At 44.1% G+C, this 20,886-nt stretch overlaps 3 protein-coding genes across 3 annotated transcripts; all 3 read left to right on the forward strand.

Moving 5' to 3' along the window:
* Window positions 1-3,135: 3,135 nt before the first annotated feature.
* LOC124001433 (GATA zinc finger domain-containing protein 14-like) lies at window positions 3,136-6,420 on the forward strand. The gene is made up of 3 exons (XM_046308165.1): window positions 3,136-5,887; window positions 6,081-6,145; window positions 6,345-6,420. The coding sequence occupies exon 1, from the start codon at window positions 3,136-3,138 to the stop codon at window positions 5,836-5,838; it is 2,703 nt and encodes a 900-aa protein (XP_046164121.1). The 3' UTR covers window positions 5,839-5,887; window positions 6,081-6,145; window positions 6,345-6,420.
* Window positions 6,421-6,902: 482 nt separating this feature from the next.
* On the forward strand, window positions 6,903-10,089 carry LOC124001434 (putative uncharacterized protein DDB_G0282133). The gene is made up of 3 exons (XM_046308166.1): window positions 6,903-6,907; window positions 7,112-8,131; window positions 8,199-10,089. The coding sequence occupies exons 1-3, from the start codon at window positions 6,903-6,905 to the stop codon at window positions 10,087-10,089; spliced, it is 2,916 nt and encodes a 971-aa protein (XP_046164122.1).
* Window positions 10,090-10,792: 703 nt separating this feature from the next.
* LOC124001436 (prespore protein Dp87-like) lies at window positions 10,793-13,917 on the forward strand. Its single transcript, XM_046308168.1, has 5 exons — window positions 10,793-11,177; window positions 11,221-11,582; window positions 12,605-12,663; window positions 12,760-12,893; window positions 13,020-13,917. The coding sequence occupies exons 1-5, from the start codon at window positions 10,793-10,795 to the stop codon at window positions 13,121-13,123; spliced, it is 1,044 nt and encodes a 347-aa protein (XP_046164124.1). The 3' UTR covers window positions 13,124-13,917.
* Window positions 13,918-20,886: the final 6,969 nt, after the last annotated feature.

Below are 20,886 nucleotides of genomic sequence, written 5' to 3' on the forward strand. Positions count from 1 at the left end.
CTTTTCAACCGATCGCTGCCTGCACCCGCATGCCCGACTAGCATCACCACCCTGGATGGTTCCGACCTTGAATATGTGGACATCTATAAGTACCTAGGTGTCTGGCTAGACTGCAAACTCTCCTTCCAGACCCACATCAAACATCTCCAATCGAAAATCAAATCAAGAGTCGGCTTTCTATTCCGCAACAAAGCCTCCTTCACTCACGCTGCCAAGCTTACCCTAGTTAAACTGACTATCCTACCGATCCTCGACTTCGGCGATGTCATCTACAAAATGGCTTCCAACACTCTACTCAGCAAACTGGATGCAGTCTATCACAGTGCCATCCGTTTTGTCACTAAAGCAGGCCCTCACTACATATTCGTCGCCAGACCCACTGGCTCCAGGTCATCTACAAGTCCATGCTAGGTATAGCTCCGCCTTATCTCAGTTCACTGGTCACGATGGCAACACCCACCCGTAGCACGCGCTCCAGCAGGTGTTACTCACTGATCATCCCTAAAGCCAACACATCATTTGGCCGCCTTTAGTTCCAGTACTCTGCTGCCTGTGACTGGAACGAATTGCAAAAATCGCTGAAGTTGGAGACTTTTATCTCCCTCACCAACTTCAAACATCAGCTATCCGAGCAGCTAACCGATCGCTGCAGCTGTACATAGTCTATAGGAAAATAGCCCACCCATTTTCACCTACCTCATTCCCATACTGTTTTTTATACTGTTTTTATTTATTTATTTTTCTGCTCTTTTGCACACCAATATCTCTACCTGTACATGACCTGATCATTTATCACTCCAGTGTTAATCTGCAAAACTGTATTATTCGCCTACCTCCTCATGCCTTTTGCACACATTGTATATAGACTGCCCATTTTTTTCTACTGTGTTATTGACTTGTTAATTGTTTATTCCATGTGTAACTCTGTGTTGTCTGTTCACACTGCTATGCTTTTATCTTGGCCAGGTCGCAGTTGCAAATGAGAACTTGTTCTCAACTAGCCTACCTGGTTAAATAAAGGTGAAAAAAATAATAATAATACATCAGTTAATTATAGCTTGCATATGCAAGGGCTGGTTAATTCAATGCTCTGCAATTCTATTAAAATAGATCACAACGTGGGAGGTGTGATACGGTCCCAAAGAGGGAGCTGAGGTGGAGTAGGTCATTTCCATTGAACTATGCAGCCTTGAGTTGATAATCGGTCTTTTATTTTTTACCATAGCTGTTTCTACAACAACCCCAGCTGCTCCCACAACAACCACAGCAGCTCTCACAACAACCACAGCCATCTCCACAACAACTACAGCCATCCCCACAACAACCCCAGCTGCTCCCACAACAACCACAGCAGGTCTCACAACAACCACAGCAGGTCTCGCAACAACCACAGCCATCCCCACAACAACCACGGCTGCTGCAACATCAACAACCATCCCCACAACATCCACGACTGCTGCAACATCAACAATCATCCCCACAACAACCACAGATGCTCTTACAACAACCACAGCCATCCCCACAACAACTACAGTCATCCCCACAACAACCACAGCTGCTACCACAACAACCACATCAGCTCTCACAACAACCACAGCCATCCCCACAACAACTACAGCCATCCCCACAACAACCCCAGCTGCTCCCACAACAACCACAGCAGGTCTCACAACAACCACAGCCATCCCCACAACAACCACGGCTGCTGCAACATCAACAACCCTCCCGACAACATCCACGACTGCTGCAACATCAACAATCATCCCCACAACAACCACAGATGCTCTTACAACAACCACAGCCATCCCCACAACAACTACAGTCATCCCCACAACAACCACAGCTGCTACCACAACAACCACAGCAGCTCTCACAACAACCACAGCCATCCCCACAACAACTACAGCCATCCCCACAACAACCCCAGCTGCTCCCACAACAACCACAGCAGGTCTCACAACAACCACAGCAGGTCTCACAACAACCACAGCCATCCCCACAACAACCACGGCTGCTGCAACATCAAAACCATCCCCACAACATCCACGACTGCTGCAACATCAACAATCATCCCCACAACAACCACAGATGCTCTTACAACAACCACAGCCATCCCCACAACAACTACAGCCATCCCCACAACAACCCCAGCTGCTCCCACAACAACCACATCAGCTCTCACAACAACCACAGCCATCCCCACAACAACCACGGCTGCTGCAACATCAACAACCATCCCCACATCATCCACGACTGCTGAAACATCAACAATCATCCTCACAACAACCACAGATGCTCTTACAACAACCACTGCCATCCCCACAACAACTACAGTCATCCCCACAACATCCACAGCTGCTCCCACAACAACCACAGCAGCTCTCACAACAACCACAGCCATCCCCACAACAACTACAGCCATCCCCACAACAACCCCAGCTGCTCCCACAACAACCACAGCAGGTCTCACAACAACCACAGCAGGTCTCACAACAACCACAGCCACCCCCACAACAACCACGGCTGCTGCAACATCAACAACCATCCCCACAACATCCACAGCTGCTGCAACATCAACAACCATCCCCACAACAACCACAGATGGTCTTGCAACAACCACAGCCATCCCCACAACAACTACAGCCATCACCACAACAACCCCAGCTGCTCCCACAACAACCACAGCAGGTCTCACAACAACCACAGCAGGTCTCACAACAACCACAGCCATCCCCACAACAACCACGGCTGCTGCAACATCAACAACCATCCCCACAACATCCACGACTGCTGCAACATCAACAATCAACCCCACAACAACCACAGATGCTCTTACAACAACCACAGCCATCCCCACAACAACTACAGCCATCCCCACAACAACCCCAGCTGCTCCCACAACAACCACAGCAGCTCTCACAACAACCACAGCCATCTCCACAACAACTACAGCCATTCCCACAACAACCCCAGCTGCTCCCACAACAACCACAGCAGGTCTCACAACAACCACAGCAGGTCTCACAACAACCACAGCCATCCCCACAACAACCACGGCTGCTGCAACATCAACAACCATCCCCACAACATCCACGACTGCTGCAACATCAACAATCAACCCCACAACAACCACAGATGCTCTTACAACAACCACAGCCATCCCCACAACAACTACAGCCATCCCCACAACAACCCCAGCTGCTCCCACAACAACCACAGCAGCTCTCACAACAACCACAGCAATCTCCACAACAACTACAGCCATTTCCACAACAACCCCAGCTGCTCCCACGACAACCACAGCAGGTCTCACAACAACCACAGCAGGTCTCACAACAACCACAGCAGGTCTCACAACAACCACAGCCATCCCCACAACAACCACGGCTGCTGCAACATCAACAACCATCCCCACAAATCCACGGCTGCTTCAACATCAACAACCATCCCCACAACAACAACAGACGGTCTTGCAACAACCACAGCCATCCCGACAACAACTACAGCCATCCCCACAACGACCACAGCAGCTCTCACAACAACCACAGCCATCCCCACAACAACTACAGCCATCCCCACAACAACCCCAGCTGCTCCCACAACAACCACAGCAGGTCTCACAACAACCACAGCATCTCTCACAACAACCACAGCAATCTCCACAACAACTACAGCCATTCCCACAACAACCCCAGCTGCTCCCACGACAACCACAGCAGGTCTCACAACAACCACAGCAGGTCTCACAACAACCACAGCCATCCCCACAACAACCACGGCTGCTGCAACATCAACAATCATCCCCACAACAACCACAGATGCTCTTACAACAACCACAGCCATCCCCACAACAACTACAGTCATCCCCACATCAACCACAGCTGCTCCCACAACAACCACAGCAGCTCTCACAACAACCACAGCCATCCCCACAACAACTACAGCCATCCCCACAACAACCCCAGCTGCTCCCACAACAACCACAGCAGGTCTCACAACAACCACAGCAGGTCTCACAACAGCCACAGCCATCCCCACAACAACCACGGCTGCTGCAACATCAACAATCATCCCCACAACAACCACAGATGCTCTTACAACAACCACAGCCATCCCCACAACAACTACAGCCATCCCCACAACAACCCCAGCTGCTCCCACAACGACCACAGCAGCTCTCACAACAACCACAGCCATCCCCACAACAACCACGGCTGCTGCAACATCAACAACCATCCCCACAACATCCACTACTGCTGCAACATCAACAACCATCCCCACAACAACAACAGATGGTCTTGCAACAACCACAGCCATCCCGACAACAACTACAGCCATCCCCACAACAACCACAGCAGCTCTCACGACAACCACAGCCATCCCCACAACAACTACAGCCATCCCCACAACAACCCCAGCTGCTCCCACAACAACCACAGCAGGTCTCACAACAACCACAGCAGGTCTCACAACAACCACAGCCATCCCCACAACAACCACGGCTGCTGCAACATCAACAACCATCCCCACAACATCCACGGCTGCTGCAACATCAACAACCATCCCCACAACAACCACAGCTGCTCCCACAACAACCACAGCAGGTCTCACAACAACCACAACTGCTTCCACAACAACCCCAGCTGCTCCCACAACAACAGCAGCAGCACCAACGACAACTACAGCTGCGGCTACAACAACTACAGCTGCACCCACAACAACCACTGCAGCTCACACAACAACCACAGCTGCAGTTACCACAACCACAGCTGCTGCTACAACAACAATAGCAGATCCCACAACAACCACACCTGCTTCCACAACAACCCCAGCTGCTCCCACAACAACAGCAGCAGCACCAACGACAACTACAGCTGCGGCTACAACAACTACAGCTGCACCCACAACAACCACTGCAGCTCACACAACAACCACAGCTGCAGTTACCACAACCACAGCTGCTGCTACAACAACAATAGCAGATCCCACAACAACCACACCTGCTTCCACAACAACCCCAGCTGCTCCCACAACAACAGCAGCAGCACCAACGACAACTACAGCTGCGGCTACAACAACTACAGCTGCACCCACAACAACCACTGCAGCTCACACAACAACCACAGCTGCAGTTACCACAACCACAGCTGCTGCTACAACAACAATAGCAGATCCCACAACAACCACACCTGCTTCCACAACAACCCCAGCTGCTCCCACAACAACAGCAGCAGCACCAACGACAACTACAGCTGCGGCTACAACAACTACAGCTGCACCCACAACAACCACTGCAGCTCACACAACAACCACAGCTGCAGTTACCACAACCACAGCTGCTGCTACAACAACAATAGCAGATCCCACAACAACCACACCTGCTTCCACAACAACCCCAGCTGCTCCCACAACAACAGCAGCAGCACCAACGACAACTACAGCTGCGGCTACAACAACTACAGCTGCACCCACAACAACCACTGCAGCTCACACAACAACCACGGCTGCAGTTATCACAACCACAGCTGCTGCTACTACAACAGTAGCAGATCCCACAACAACCATAGCTTCTCCCACAACAACCACATTTGCCCCCATAGCAACAGCAACAGCAGCTGCTGCAATAACAACCACAGCTGCGTCAACAACAACCACAGCCATCCCCACCACAACCACAGCTGCTCCCACAACAACCACAGCTGCTGCTACGCCAACTATAGCTGCTCCAGCAACAACCACAGCTGCTCTGATCAAAGCTACCACAACACCGGCACCTCCACCACCGGAGGTGAAGTTGGAGTTCAAATTAGAGCAAAACTTCACGGCAGACTTGAATAATACATCTTCAGCAGAGTTCCAAGCATTAGCAACCATTGTGGCTACAGCGGTAATTTCAGTTTTATATTCTTTACTATTGTTCATATTTAGTAGTACTTTCTGTCAGGTTCATAAAGAGGGATATTATCCCTCAAATAAGTTTTCATATTTGCCATTATGTCTGATACTTTTCCTCAAATTGTGCATGTCAACATTTAAGTTTTCAAGATAAATTGCTAAAATTGGTTATATAACATTTACAGTTGGACACAGTTTACCAAAACAAATATGGATCCCGTTTCAATCGCACAGAGGTCCTAGGTTTCAGGTAGGTAGTTATTCTTGAGTTTGTATTTTTACTTTGGGCCATTCTTGGAATTAATTTTAAGATAGACATTGTATTCATTAATTATTTTTACGGTAAATTATTAAATTGTGTAAGTGTTCATAATTGTCATATCATTTAAATATGAATATGCTTTACTGACGGTATCATATGAATTGTTTTTCATTTTGTTGTTTTCCAGTAAAGGTTCGGTTGTGGTAGACGCTAAGCTGATATTTAACAATGCCAGCTCAGTCCCTGAGTCCAGTACGGTGGTCACAACTTTGACAGAGAGTGTCTCAAGCAACAGCTCTAATTTCTCTCTCCCAGTGAACACAGCTTCTATCACGGCAACAAGTATGACACCTTCATTTTCTAAATTCTGAACTCTTAGTAACTCAATATTTCCCTGCACTCTCTCTACCTCATGTTCGTAAAATACCAAGTTATCATACAGCTGCACTTCTTTATATGTCTGCATTTTACTTTTCTATGTTTCATTATATTATATTAATTATATTGATCTGGTCTCTACATCACTTAACTGTTCAACATTATAAGAACATTATGACAACTGACACAAATTCCTGTAAACAATTGTTGATTGGATATTAAAGCCATCTATTCTATCTTTTCATGTTCCAATATAATTCTGATAGTTAACAATGATCAGATGTTGTTGAAGCTGTGTGCAATGCTTAATGTTTTTTAGAAGACCTATTTTCTTTGAGACCAGTACATCTTCTATTATACGTACATCATGACGTCTTATGATTTGCTGTCTTCCAGGAGTTGTTTCAACCTCAGCTCCAACTACTACTTCTACTCCGGTTCCTCCAATGTCAACAATGTATATGGTCGTGCACGCAACGTCCTCCCCTTTGAACATGTCAATGCAGCACATTACAGTGAATGCAACTTCGGCCCCCTCAAACGTGTCAACTACAAACACGGTAGTTGACACGGTAGTCAACACAACAGCCCCTGCAACGAACACAGTAGTCAATGCAACAGCACCTCCAACTACTCCAGTAGTCAATGCAACAGCTCCTCCAACTGCCCCAGTAGTCAATGCAACAGCTCCTCCAACTACCACAGTAGTAAATGCAACAGCTCCTCCAACTACCACAGTAGTCAATGCAACAGCTCCTCCAACTACCACAGTAGTCAATGCAACAGCACCTCCAACTACCCCAGTAGTCAATGCAACAGCACCTCCAACTACTCCAGTAGTCAATGCAACAGCACCTCCAACTGCCCCAGTAGTCAATGCAACAGCTCCTCCAACTGCCCCAGTAGTCAATGCAACAGCTCCTCCAACTGCCCCAGTAGTCAATGCAACAGCACCTCCAACTACTCCAGTAGTCAATGCAACAGCACCTCCAACTACTCCAGTAGTCAATGCAACAGCTCCTCCAACTGCCCCAGTAGTCAATGCAACAGCTCCTCCAACTGCCCCAGTAGTCAATGCAACAGCACCTCCAACTACTCCAGTAGTCAATGCAACAGCACCTCCAACTGCCCCAGTAGTCAATGCAACAGCTCCTCCAACTGCCCCAGTAGTCAATGCAACAGCTCCTCCAACTGCCCCAGTAGTCAATGCAACAGCACCTCCAACTACTCCAGTAGTCAATGCAACAGCACCTCCAACTACTCCAGTAGTCAATGCAACAGCTCCTCCAACTGCCCCAGTAGTCAATGCAACAGCACCTCCAACTGCCCCAGTAGTCAATGCAACAGCTCCTCCAACTGCCCCAGTAGTCAATGCAACAGCACCTCCAACTACTCCAGTAGTCAATGCAACAGCACCTCCAACTGCCCCAGTAGTCAATGCAACAGCTCCTCCAACTGCCCCAGTAGTCAATGCAACAGCTCCTCCAACTGCCCCAGTAGTCAATGCAACAGCACCTCCAACTACTCCAGTAGTCAATGCAACAGCACCTCCAACTACTCCAGTAGTCAATGCAACAGCACCTCCAACTACTCCAGGTCAATGCAACAGCTCCTCCAACTGCCCCAGTAGTCAATGCAACAGCTCCTCCAACTGCCCCAGTAGTCAATGCAACAGCACCTCCAACTACTCCAGTAGTCAATGCAACAGCACCTCCAACTGCCCCAGTAGTCAATGCAACAGCTCCTCCAACTGCCCCAGTAGTCAATGCAACAGCTCCTCCAACTGCCCCAGTAGTCAATGCAACAGCACCTCCAACTACTCCAGTAGTCAATGCAACAGCACCTCCAACTACTCCAGTAGTCAATGCAACAGCTCCTCCAACTGCCCCAGTAGTCAATGCAACAGCTCCTCCAACTGCCCCAGTAGTCAATGCAACAGCACCTCCAACTACTCCAGTAGTCAATGCAACAGCTCCTCCAACTGCCCCAGTAGTCAATGCAACAGCTCCTCCAACTGCCCCAGTAGTCAATGCAACAGCACCTCCAACTACTCCAGTAGTCAATGCAACAGCACCTCCAACTACTCCAGTAGTCAATGCAACAGCTCCTCCAACTGCCCCAGTAGTCAATGCAACAGCTCCTCCAACTGCCCCAGTAGTCAATGCAACAGCACCTCCAACTACTCCAGTAGTCAATGCAACAGCTCCTCCAACTGCCCCAGTAGTCAATGCAACAGCTCCTCCAACTGCCCCAGTAGTCAATGCAACAGCACCTCCAACTGCCCCAGTAGTCAATGCAACAGCACCTCCAACTACTCCAGTAGTCAATGCAACAGCACCTCCAACTACTCCAGTAGTCAATGCAACAGCACCTCCAACTACTCCAGTAGTCAATGCAACAGCACCTCCAACTGCCCCAGTAGTCAATGGAACAGCTCCTCCAACTGCCCCAGTAGTCAATGCAACAGCTCCTCCAACTGCCCCAGTAGTCAATGCAACAGCACCTCCAACTACTCCAGTAGTCAATGCAACAGCACCTCCAACTACTCCAGTAGTCAATGCAACAGCTCCTCCAACTGCCCCAGTAGTCAATGCAACAGCTCCTCCAACTGCCCCAGTAGTCAATGCAACAGCACCTCCAACTACTCCAGTAGTCAATGCAACAGCTCCTCCAACTGCCCCAGTAGTCAATGCAACAGCTCCTCCAACTGCCCCAGTAGTCAATGCAACAGCACCTCCAACTACTCCAGTAGTCAATGCAACAGCACCTCCAACTACTCCAGTAGTCAATGCAACAGCTCCTCCAACTGCCCCAGTAGTCAATGCAACAGCTCCTCCAACTGCCCCAGTAGTCAATGCAACAGCACCTCCAACTACTCCAGTAGTCAATGCAACAGCTCCTCCAACTGCCCCAGTAGTCAATGCAACAGCTCCTCCAACTGCCCCAGTAGTCAATGCAACAGCACCTCCAACTGCCCCAGTAGTCAATGCAACAGCACCTCCAACTGCCCCAGTAGTCAATGCAACAGCACCTCCAACTACTCCAGTAGTCAATGCAACAGCAACTCCAACTACTCCAGTAGTCAATGCAACAGCACCTCCAACTGCCCCAGTAGTCAATGCAACAGCACCTCCAACTACTCCAGTAGTCAATGCAACAGCTCCTCCAACTGCCCCAGTAGTCAATGCAACAGCTCCTTCAACTGCCCCAGTAGTCAATGCAACAGCACCTCCAACTGCGCCAGTAGTCAATGCAACAGCTCCTCCAACTGCCCCAGTAGTCAATGCAACAGCTCCTCCAACTGCCCCAGTAGTCAATGCAACAGCTCCTCCAACTGCCCCAGTAGTCAATGCAACAGCTCCTCCAACTACCACAGTAGTAAATGCTACTGTAGCTCCAACCGCTCCGGTAACCAATTTGACCGAAACACCAAATATCCCAGTACCAACTATCCAAGTACCAACTACCCAAGTGCCAACTACAAAGGCAGCCCCAGCAACAGAGGAGCCATTGACCAGCCCTCAACTGTCACTGCAGTTCAGCCTGACATCTAACTTTACTAGCTCTCTGAGCAACAGCAGTTCACCAGAGTTCCTGGCATTGGCTAAACAAGTATCTACACAGGTAACTTACATTTGATTTCATTTTACCAAAGATAGTGCCCTTAGTTCTCTTGAAAGGCGCTTCACAAAATCATAACCATGATCATCGTTGTCATAATTCATCATATGGCATCTTGATACCAGCCAAACATGGTTGAATTGTTAATATAATATAACTTTTAATTCCGTATCCACCTTTTTCAGCTGGATAACTTGTTCAAGGCTGAATTTGGAGCCAGATTTATTCAAACTGTTGTCAATAGATTCCGGTGGGTACATGATTATAATTTGAATGACTTTGAAACAGTGTGGATGATGAAGAAAAATAACATTTCTATGAATATTGTTATTTAGTATGCCTTGGGATGGGTTCTTACTGAAGTAACGCTTTCAAAAGATATTTAAAAAATCATATTATTTTCAGGTCAGGATCAATTGTGGTGGAGTCTACGTTGATTTTCAACAACATCAGCTTAGTGCCTAACACTAGCCTGGCAGCACAAACTTTACAAACTGCCATTACTTCCAACACCTCTGGCCTGACCTTGCCTGTCAATTCATCCTCCATTGTGGTCACGCGTAAGACAATTCACCAACACATCACTTTACTTTTTCTCATACACTACTTTATTGCAATATGTAAAGATTTCATTGAATGTTACAATTTTGCAGGCACTACTACAATGACTACTGCAGCTCCAACTGCAGCAACCACCACCGTTGCAGCAACTGCTGCTCCAACTGCAGCAACTGCTGCTTCAACTGCAGCAACTGCTGCTCCAACTGCAGCAACTGCTGCTTCAACTGCAGCAACTGCTGCTCCAACTGCAGAAACTGCTCCTCCAACTGCAGCAACTGCTGCTCCAACTGCAGCAACTGCTGCTCCAACTGCAGCAACTGCTGCTTCAACTGCAGCAACTGCTGCTCCAACTGCAGCAACTGCTGCTTCAACTGCAGCAACTGCTGCTCCAACTGCAGAAACTGCTCCTCCAACTGCAGCAACTGCTGCTCCAACTGCAGCAACTGCTGCTTCAACTGCAGCAACTGCTGCTCCAACTGCAGCAACTGCTGCTTCAACTGCAGCAACTGCTGCTTCAACTGCAGCAACCACTGCTCCAACTGCAGCAACTGCTGCTCCAACTGCTGCAACTGCTGCTCCAACTGCAGCAACTGCTGCTCCAACTGCAGAAACTGCTCCTCCAACTGCATCAACTGCTGCTTCAACTACAGCAACAGCTGTCACCACGCCACCTCCAACAGTGGCCACCACCACCAACGCTGCTCCGGCGGCAGCCACCACCACTGCTGTCGCATCAACTGATCCTCCATCTTCTAGTGAAGGAACCCTGAGTCTTCGGTTTAGCCTCAACCAGATGTTCACCTCAGATCTTGCCAACTCGTCCTCTTCAGCATTCAAGGCTCTGGCTGGCACAGTGGTCTCGGAGGTAAGTATCCAGAGCCCTTTTCATCAATATACACCACACCAGAGAGACTAGATATGAGTGGGCGTCCTATTGTTAGATAGAACCAAAGATTATTCAGTATGAATATATCGTACTCTGGGACCTCCCCATCCAGACTTTTTTTACGTTCTTCTTAGTGGACATGAACCCTTGTGCCTGCCTAACAGCTGCTATGGGCAACAGCGAGTGCAATGCGCACAACATGGGAAACATTTACAGTTTTGCATGTCAGTAATCAAGTCTTCAAGGTACATAACTTTTAAAATGCAGAAATACATCCAGAATTTTTTCGCCAATTTCGTGGTATCAAATTGGTAGTTACAGTCTTGTCCCATCACTGCAACTCCCGTATGGACTCGGGAGAGGCGAAGGTCGAGAGCCGTGCGTCCTCCGAAACACGACATAGCCAAACCGCACTGCTTCTTGACACAATGCCCGATTAACCCGAAACCGGCTGCACCAATGTGTCAGAGGAAACACCGTACACCAGGCAACCCTGTCAGCTCCAGGCAACCCTGTAGCTCCAACCGCTCCGGTAACCAATTTGACCGAAACACCAAATATCCCAGTACCAACTATCCAAGTACTAACTACCCAAGTGCCAACTACAAAGGCAGCCCCAGCAACAGAGGAGCCATTGACCAGCCCTCAACTGTCACTGCAGTTCAGCCTGACATCTAACTTTACTAGCTCTCTGAGCAACAGCAGTTCACTGCTTGTTCAGGGGCAGAACAACAGACCTTGTCAGCTCAGGGGTTTGAACTTGTAACCTTCCGGTTACTAGTCCAACGCTTTAACCACTAGGCTACCCTGCTGCCCTAAATGTGACTCCTGGTCACGGCCGGCTGTGACAGAGCCTGGACTCGAACCAGGATCTCTATTGGCACAGCGCCTTAGACAACTGCGCCACTCAGGAGGACCACCACTGTGAGTTCTGGCCCTGTTTACATTTTTACGCGAATGATGTTAAGCTTTGCTAATCGTATTTAAATCTTTCAATGCAGGTGAACAAGATTTTTGTTAACACCCTAAGCTTCAATCGTTCCATTGTCAACTCATTCAAGTAAGTATGAATTCTCATTACTGACTGACTTAAAAACTTTGATGATGACAGCAATGATGATAATGATTTCTGTGGGTTGTCCATTTTCTTTCCTAGGAGTGGCTCCGTAATTACCAACATGACACTTGTGTTCAGTAACAAAAATTTGGTACCCAGTGCAGGCAGCGCACAGGCAACTTTCACCAGCAGTTCCACCTCCCTGCCCATCCTACAGGGCAGCGTCAGTGTTGGTAAGTATTAATCGTCACCACACTACACATCTGTAAGAGCAAAGTCAACATTTGAACAGAAACATTAAAAGACATTCACCTTTTATCATCCAGTAAACCATATCTTTATTGTTCCTACTTTTTCAGAGTCATCTGTCAATTCAGGAAGTGCTCCCCGACCCACTGCCTTCTGTCTGTCTGCCTTGCCTCTCACGTTGGCACTGCTAATGGTACAGTTGCTGGCTAACTAATAGCTTGTGTCATAGCTGCTGTGGCATTGGCTTGACCAATGAACTTGACCAATTTTGACCAATTTTCCAGCTCTCATAGAGACACCCTTAAGATGAATGACCTGCTTTAGCAGAAGAATGCACAATGGACTGTACCTGTGTTAATTACAAAATAAATATGTATTTCATGTACATACCCCCAAGTACACAAAAACAAAAACACACCTAAATGTACTTTTTGATGTCAAGTATGATATTTGTGATATTCCTTAAGACTTCGTGTGTTTTTTTTCTGCTGATGAGTATTGATATTCATAGTATTGATTATTAAGGGATAAAACAAAGGTATGGATTTTTTTTGACAAACCAATGCTAAAATGTGACAAGGTAAAATGCATATACCTTATCTTTCAAGTGACTGTATTTCCACTTATCCATATAGGCTCTCAAATATATTACTTATTTATTTGCAGCTTGCACATGTTTTATCTGTTAGATTTATATGGAAAATAACTTAAACAATTAGAAAACCTTTCCTGCAACATGAGACATCCAAATCCTATTGTATAATTTGTTTGCTTTTGTGTTGCCTTTTTAATTAGGAACTGCTTGTAACTACTGCATTTAACTACTACATTTAACTACTGCATTTAACTATTGCAGACCAAATACCTTTATGATATTTACTTTGAGTTATTTTGGGCATATCACTGAAGTGTCAAAGTGGCCGAGGAACTAATGCGGACCACTGCCCTGTTTTAAAAACATTGTAACGTCTTACCTTGTTAATAATATTCAATCCAGTATGTAAAACCCATAGAAGTACATTTTCTTCATTACTGCTTTAATATAATTATATTTTGGGTCATGTAAGTGCGTTGAATAATTCATTTATAAATCATTTACAATATGAGTTACCATGTGAGTAACAACTTACAAACAAGCACCCCAAATGATGTTATGAACAGTAATCATATATTTATACTGAACAAAAATATAAAACACAAAGTCCCATGTTTCATGAGCTGAAATAAAAGATCCCAAAATTTGTTAACATCCCTGTTAGTGAGCATTTCTCATTTGCCAATATAATCCATCCCCCTGACGGGTCTGGCACACTTTACATGTTGCGTTTATATTTTTGTTCAGTATACCTATTAAATTAACATTTTGAATTAAACATTAAATCAACTGTTTTATTTATTTCAGAAAGCACTGTTCCAATTGATAAACACAGTAGAAACTGGTGACTTGCACACAAAATTGAAATATACCAGTTCATATTCTGAGCGATACCATCAATATGAATAATACATCAAGTTAGTTTAGAAAATGTGTGAGGTGTCTTTGCAATACGGTCATTCAAATTATACAATAGCTAATGCAACATATGGACTATAAAACTAAATGGGGATATCAACGACAGTAGTGGAAAGTGTGTAGACGGATCCTAATTTAACCAGGAAGTAAGAGCATGATTTGGTGGCAAGTTCATTGGAAAAGACCATGAATCCATCAAATACAGTGGTTAAGGATGAAATGAGAAACACATAGCGTCATACACCTCACACACACCGCACGAGAACTATGCAGCTTCTGAGCAATACAGATGTAGATCTCGCTTGATCAAAACCAAAAACGCTATATATATATATATATATATATATATATATATATATATATTTGTCAACCTCCAATCATGCTCCTTAATTAATGGCATGAAATTGTCTCTTTAAGTTTTGTACTGTAAGTGTTGTCACATCCTTTAGTGTCTTTTATGTATTATTCAAATGTTACTTGTTTGTTCTTTGCTTGTTAATATCTGCATATTGTCATGTCAATCTGTCACGTTCGTCATAAAGATCGGACCAAGGCGCAGCATGGTATGCGTTCATTCTCTTTTTAATGAATGAATGAACAAAAACAACAAACAACCAAATGAACCGTGAAGCTATACAAACTAGTGCTGACAGGCAACGAAACATAGACAAGATCCCACAACTAACAATAGGGAAAATGGCTACCTAAATATGATCCCCAATCAGAGACAACCATAAACAGCTGTCTCTAATTGGGAACCATATCAGGCCAACAAAGACATACAAAACCCTAGATGACAAAACCCCTAGACATACAACAACTACAGTACCCACCCTAGTCACACCCTGACCTAACCAAAATATATAGAAAAACAGAGAATCTAAGGTCAGGGCGTGACACAATCACTCCACAAAATAAGTTTCCTCACATGAAAATAAAGTTATTGAGTCAGGTTTGTATGCCTCCTTTCTCGCACACGCTTTTTCAATTCTGCCCACACATTTTCTATAGGATTGAGGTCAGGGCTTTGTGAGGGCCACTCCAATAGCTTGACTTTGTTGTCCTTAAGCCATTTGGTGGTACATTCAGGGATTTGGAAATGTGCTTCCAAGGATGAACCAGACTTGTGGAAGGCTAGAATTTTTGGTCTTGGCTGAGTTTGAGTTTGAAGGTTGAGTTTGAAGGTTGGCCTTGAAATACATCCACAGGTACACCTCCAATTTTGTATGTCTATGGGTGTTTACTAGTCTAGGTGTTTATGGGTGTTTACTAGTCTAGGTGTTATGCATGTCTATGGGTGCCTAGATTGGTTCTCAGTTAGAGGCAGCTGTTTATCGTTGTCTCTGATTGGGAACCATATTTAGGCAGCCATATTCCTTGGGTATTTCGTGGGTTATTGTCTATGTGTTAGTTGCCTGTGTCTGCACTTATCATATATAGCTTCACGGTCGTTTGGTTGTTTTTGTAAGTTTGTTTAAGTGTTCTTCGTTAATAAATAGAAGATGTATTCAAATTACGCTGCGCCTTGGTCTCCTCCATTCAACGAATGTGACACACGTGAGCGTTCGCTTGCATTCCATTATATTTCTACAAACAAAGGAATTCTCCGGTTGGAACATTATTGAAGATTTATGATAAAAACATCCTAAATATTGATTCCAAACTTCGTTTGACATGTTTCTACGAACTGTAATATGACTTTTCGTCTGAACTTTCGCCTGGACTTGCCCGCGCCTCGTGAGTTTAGATTGTGTACTAAACGCGTGGAGAAAAAAAGAAGGTATTTGGACAAATTATGGACTTTATCTAACAAATCAAACATTTATTGTGTAACTGGGATTCATGGGAGTGCATTCTGATGAAAATCATCAAAGGTAAGTGAATATTTATAGTGCTATTTCTGACTTCTGTTGACTCTATAACATGGCGGATATCTATATTGCTTGTTTTGTTGTCTGAGTGCTGTACTCAGATTATTGCATGGTGTGCTTTTTCAGTAAAGCTTTTTTTAAATCTGATACAGCGGTTGCATTAAGGAGAAGTGTATCTAAATTTCCATGCATAACACTTGTATTTTCATCAACATTTATGATGAGTATTGATGTGGCTCTCTGCAAAATCACTGGATGTTTTGGAACTACTTAATTAACATAACGCGCCAATGTAAACTCAGATATTTGGATATAAATATGAACTTTATCGAACAAAACATACATGTATTGTGTAACCTGAAGTCCTATGAGTGTCTTCTGGTGAAGAGCATCAAAGGTTAGTGATTAATTGTATCTCTATTTCTGCTTTTTTGTGACTCCTCTCTTTGGCTGGAAAAATGGCTGTGTTTTTCTGTGACTAGATGCAGACCTAATCATTTGGTGTGCTTTCGTCGTAAAGCCTTTTTGAAATCGCACACTGTTGTGGGTTAACAACAAGTTTATCTTTAAAATGGTGTAAAATACTTCTATGTTTGACTAATTTTAATTATGAGATTTCTGGTTTGAATTTGGTGCCCTGCACTTTCACTGGCTGTTGTCATATCAATCCCGTTAGCGGGATCTAAGCAATAAGAAGTTTAAACTAGACATTTGTGGAGTCTTGATGAGATTTGATGACTCCAACCTAAGTGTATTTAAACTTCCGACTTCAACTGTGGGTTAGTATTGTGGAGTAACTGAAATGTTGTTGATCCATCCTCAGTTTTCTCATATCACAACTATGAAACTCTGTAACTGTTTTAATAAGGATCGGATATGACTATTCTTGATACCATTTGAAAGGAAACACCTTGAAGTTTGTTGACGTGTGAAATGAATGTAGGATAATATAACACATTAGATCGGGTAAAAGATTATACAAAAGAAAAAAACATGTTTTATTTTTTTGTTGGTTCCATCTTTGAAAAGCAAGAGAAAGGCCATACATTAAGACAGGAGCCTAGGTGTAATTTAGATGTTGTCCACAAGATGGCAGCAGTGTGTGTGCAAAGTTCCAGACTGTTCCAGTGAATAATTACCTCAATACACAATATTTTGCATCAATACTGCCAAGAGTTTGCTCAAATGTGCCAAATTGGTCAATTTATACTTTTTTCAAGTAGATAACTTTATTGCATTCAAATGATCTGTTTAAAGGTTGCAATTGTTTTTGTCTTTCACAAATGGTCAGAAACAGCAAATGTCACTGCAAAAGAAAACATTCTGGCGAAACCTATAAAGACATTTGATGAAGTTCCCCATTACTATTTCCTTTAGATACTGTATTGGCCTATTTTCAAAGTATACAGCATACAAGGGTGTGATTGTCACCATAAAAGGTTAAGGACGGGCGTTTCTGAGGTGGAGTTATAATGCTTATTCACACACACAATTTTATGACAGGTCTGATTTATAATGGGAAACATGCGTAGGCTATGTATGGCGTGCAGCAAGTTTATGAATCTCAATATATTTAGACTTATGTATTATTTTCAGAAATGGGGTACGCAGATATTTAATGTGAAATTTACTCAACGTTTATAAATTAAGCCCCTGAGTTCTCATTTATGAACATTGCACGAGCACAAAATATGCCCCAAAACATGCTGTGTCAGTTTTATATAAAAGTTGGCATTTATAAAAACTGAACTTGACTTGAGAATGTGCAGACTTCAGACCAGGCATATGCACATTTTATAGTGGTTAAAGTTGTCACACCCTGATCTGTTTCACCTGTCTTTGTGATTGTCTCCACCCACCTCCAGGTGTCACCCGTTTTCCTCATTAGTCCCTGAGTACTTATTCTCTTGCCAGCTCTCTTGTTTTGTCAAGTAAACCAGCGTGTTATTTCCAGGCTCCTGGTTTTCCCTTTTTTCTGTTTCTGCTAGTCCTTCCGGTTTTGACCCTTGTCTGCCTCGACTCTGAACCCGCCTGCCTGACCTGACCTCGAGCCTGCCTAGCACCCTGTACCTCCTGGACTCTGACCTTGTTATGCCTATCCACGACCATTCTCTTGCCTGCTCCTTGGATTATAATGAATATCAGACTCGAACCATCTGCCTCCTGTGTCTGCATCTGGGTCTCACCCTGTGCCAATATAGAAGTTGTTAATATCAAGCAGTCAAAGTAGCCAGGTAGCATTGTGGAGGAATATATGATGACACTCGTATTCATTAAAAAAAACGGGTAGATACATTTAAAAACTAGATTTGCAATTAGTGAGAAACAAATCTATTTAATTTGGGCATTCTAAAATAATAGAAAATAGGCATCTATATCCTATTATTTTTAATATCCATGATCATTGCAGAATAAATTCCCCACCTTTTCAGACTCTGATAGTTTCATACTCGCAAAATAGCCTACAGGTCAACAACATGTTAGCCTAACCTATCATTCATCTCATCTCATTTAATTGGACCCACTTCACAGTGATAAATACAGTAGGTAAGATATTTCAAGTATTTTACTCTTTGCAATCTGATCTGAAGCGCAGTGTAACTGTAGAACAGACGGTTCACCTTTTCCAATGATGTTTGTAGGCTACGTACTATAGATGTCAAATTACTTGTAGACAATATTTAATTTATAAACATAACAGTATAGCATAACCATTGCAGAATACATTTCTCACCCTTTCTGCCCATGATGAGTATATATTCCTGAATAAGCCATATGACAAACTACCATATGCGTATCTCATTTACAGTGCATTCGGAAAGTATTCAGACCCCTTGACTTTACACATTTTGTTACATTACAGCCTTATTCTAAAATTGATCAAATAGTTTTTCCCCCTCATCAATCTACACACAATACCCCATAACGACAAAGCAAAATCAGATTTTTAGACGTGTGCAAATTGATGAAACATTAATAACTGAAATATCACATTTACGTAAGTACTCAAACCCTTTACTCAGTACTTTGTTGAAGCACCTTTGGCAATGATTGCAGCCTTTCCTCTTCTTGGGTATGACACTACAAGCTTTGCACAGCTGTATTCGGGGAGTTTCTCCCATTCTTTTCTGCATATCCTCTTGAGCTCTGTCAGGTTGGATGGGAAGAGTAGCTGAACAGCTATTTTCAGGTCTCTCCAGAGTAGTTTGCCCAGTGTCGTATTGGTTTGACTGGTGTAGGCTGTCATTGTAAATAAGAATGTGTTCTAGGCATGCTGAGGATGCTGCAGTACCCCAAGAAAAAATACATTTGTTTCCCTTTTTTCACAAGAGTAGCGCACTGGTCCTTTACTTGTCCTGTATTAGGAGACCGATATAGCCACCTGTAGCACAGATATTTAGTGTGAGTTAAGCTGTGTTATAAATTATGCCCAGGGCCCTCATTTTTTGACACCCGATTTGACATGATCCTACGAACTTCACAATGCTGCTCATGGGTCCTTTACATGGAAATGCCCCTTTATTATCCAAATATTTTTGCATTTTGGAAGGGTAGTAAAAGGGCCATAGGACCCCTGAGGCTGAGGTTACAATCTGAAATATAGGCAAATGTTATTCAAGAAGCTAAAAATAAGTACAAGGCTGGGCAAAGCAAATTGCTAAACTCTTCTGCTTACTTTTTCTCCTGTCAAATTGCCTGATGTTGATCAAACACCAAGGCTGAGTCCCCATGCCATGAGAAACAGGAGTAGTGCGCATTCTGACTAGGATGTTATGAGATGGTAATTGCTAGGTCACTCACTCTTTTGTTGCTTCTATTTAATTTTGTTTTATTGCCAAGGAACACCACAGCTGTTGAAAAGACTGCCGCCAAAACAGGTTGGCTTCCATGCCTTCCATGGCTTTCATAGGTCAATGACACATTTGAAGCAGGCAAAATAGATACCACACTGTACATGCCTCCTATTGACATTTCAGATACAGGCTATTGATGCAATGAAATGCTATTGTAACCATGCACTTAACAGACACACCAAAAATGTGAAGCTTATAGCATGAAACAATAATTGTTTGTTGTTCATTGTTCTAAAATATGGTGTACATAATATGTCCATGGTATCTAGGTGTTGTTACCATGTTACAAGGAATTTACTTTTACCATGTAGTAACCACTTTAACCCATACTGTAATGTAAAGTGTTAACTCTTCTGGTCTTTATCAATAGGTTAATATTTAAATGTGGAAGTGTTGACATAAGGCTCCGAAGTGAACATTGAGTATAAGTAACACATTAGAATAACTATCATCAGGGTTGTTCCCTATGATTTCAATCACTTTCTGACTGCATCCTTTTTGTTTGAACAAAACCTTCCACGTATGTTAATAAAAGTGGTGAGAAAGTGACTTTTTGGACCTGAATGCCAAAACATTAAAAAGCGACGGAAAGCACTGATTCCTCATGTGTATCTCTGTTGCAAATTAAGAAAAACAAGATTTCAGTCTTTGGGTGTGGTTTGATGTGGCAGTTACTGATGTTTGTCCCCCATGAGACACCATAGGACCAAAGCCAGTATCACTTCCCCCAAACAGTCAA

This window comes from Oncorhynchus gorbuscha, linkage group LG17 (assembly GCF_021184085.1).
Source record: "Oncorhynchus gorbuscha isolate QuinsamMale2020 ecotype Even-year linkage group LG17, OgorEven_v1.0, whole genome shotgun sequence".
Taxonomy (NCBI): domain Eukaryota; kingdom Metazoa; phylum Chordata; class Actinopteri; order Salmoniformes; family Salmonidae; genus Oncorhynchus; species Oncorhynchus gorbuscha.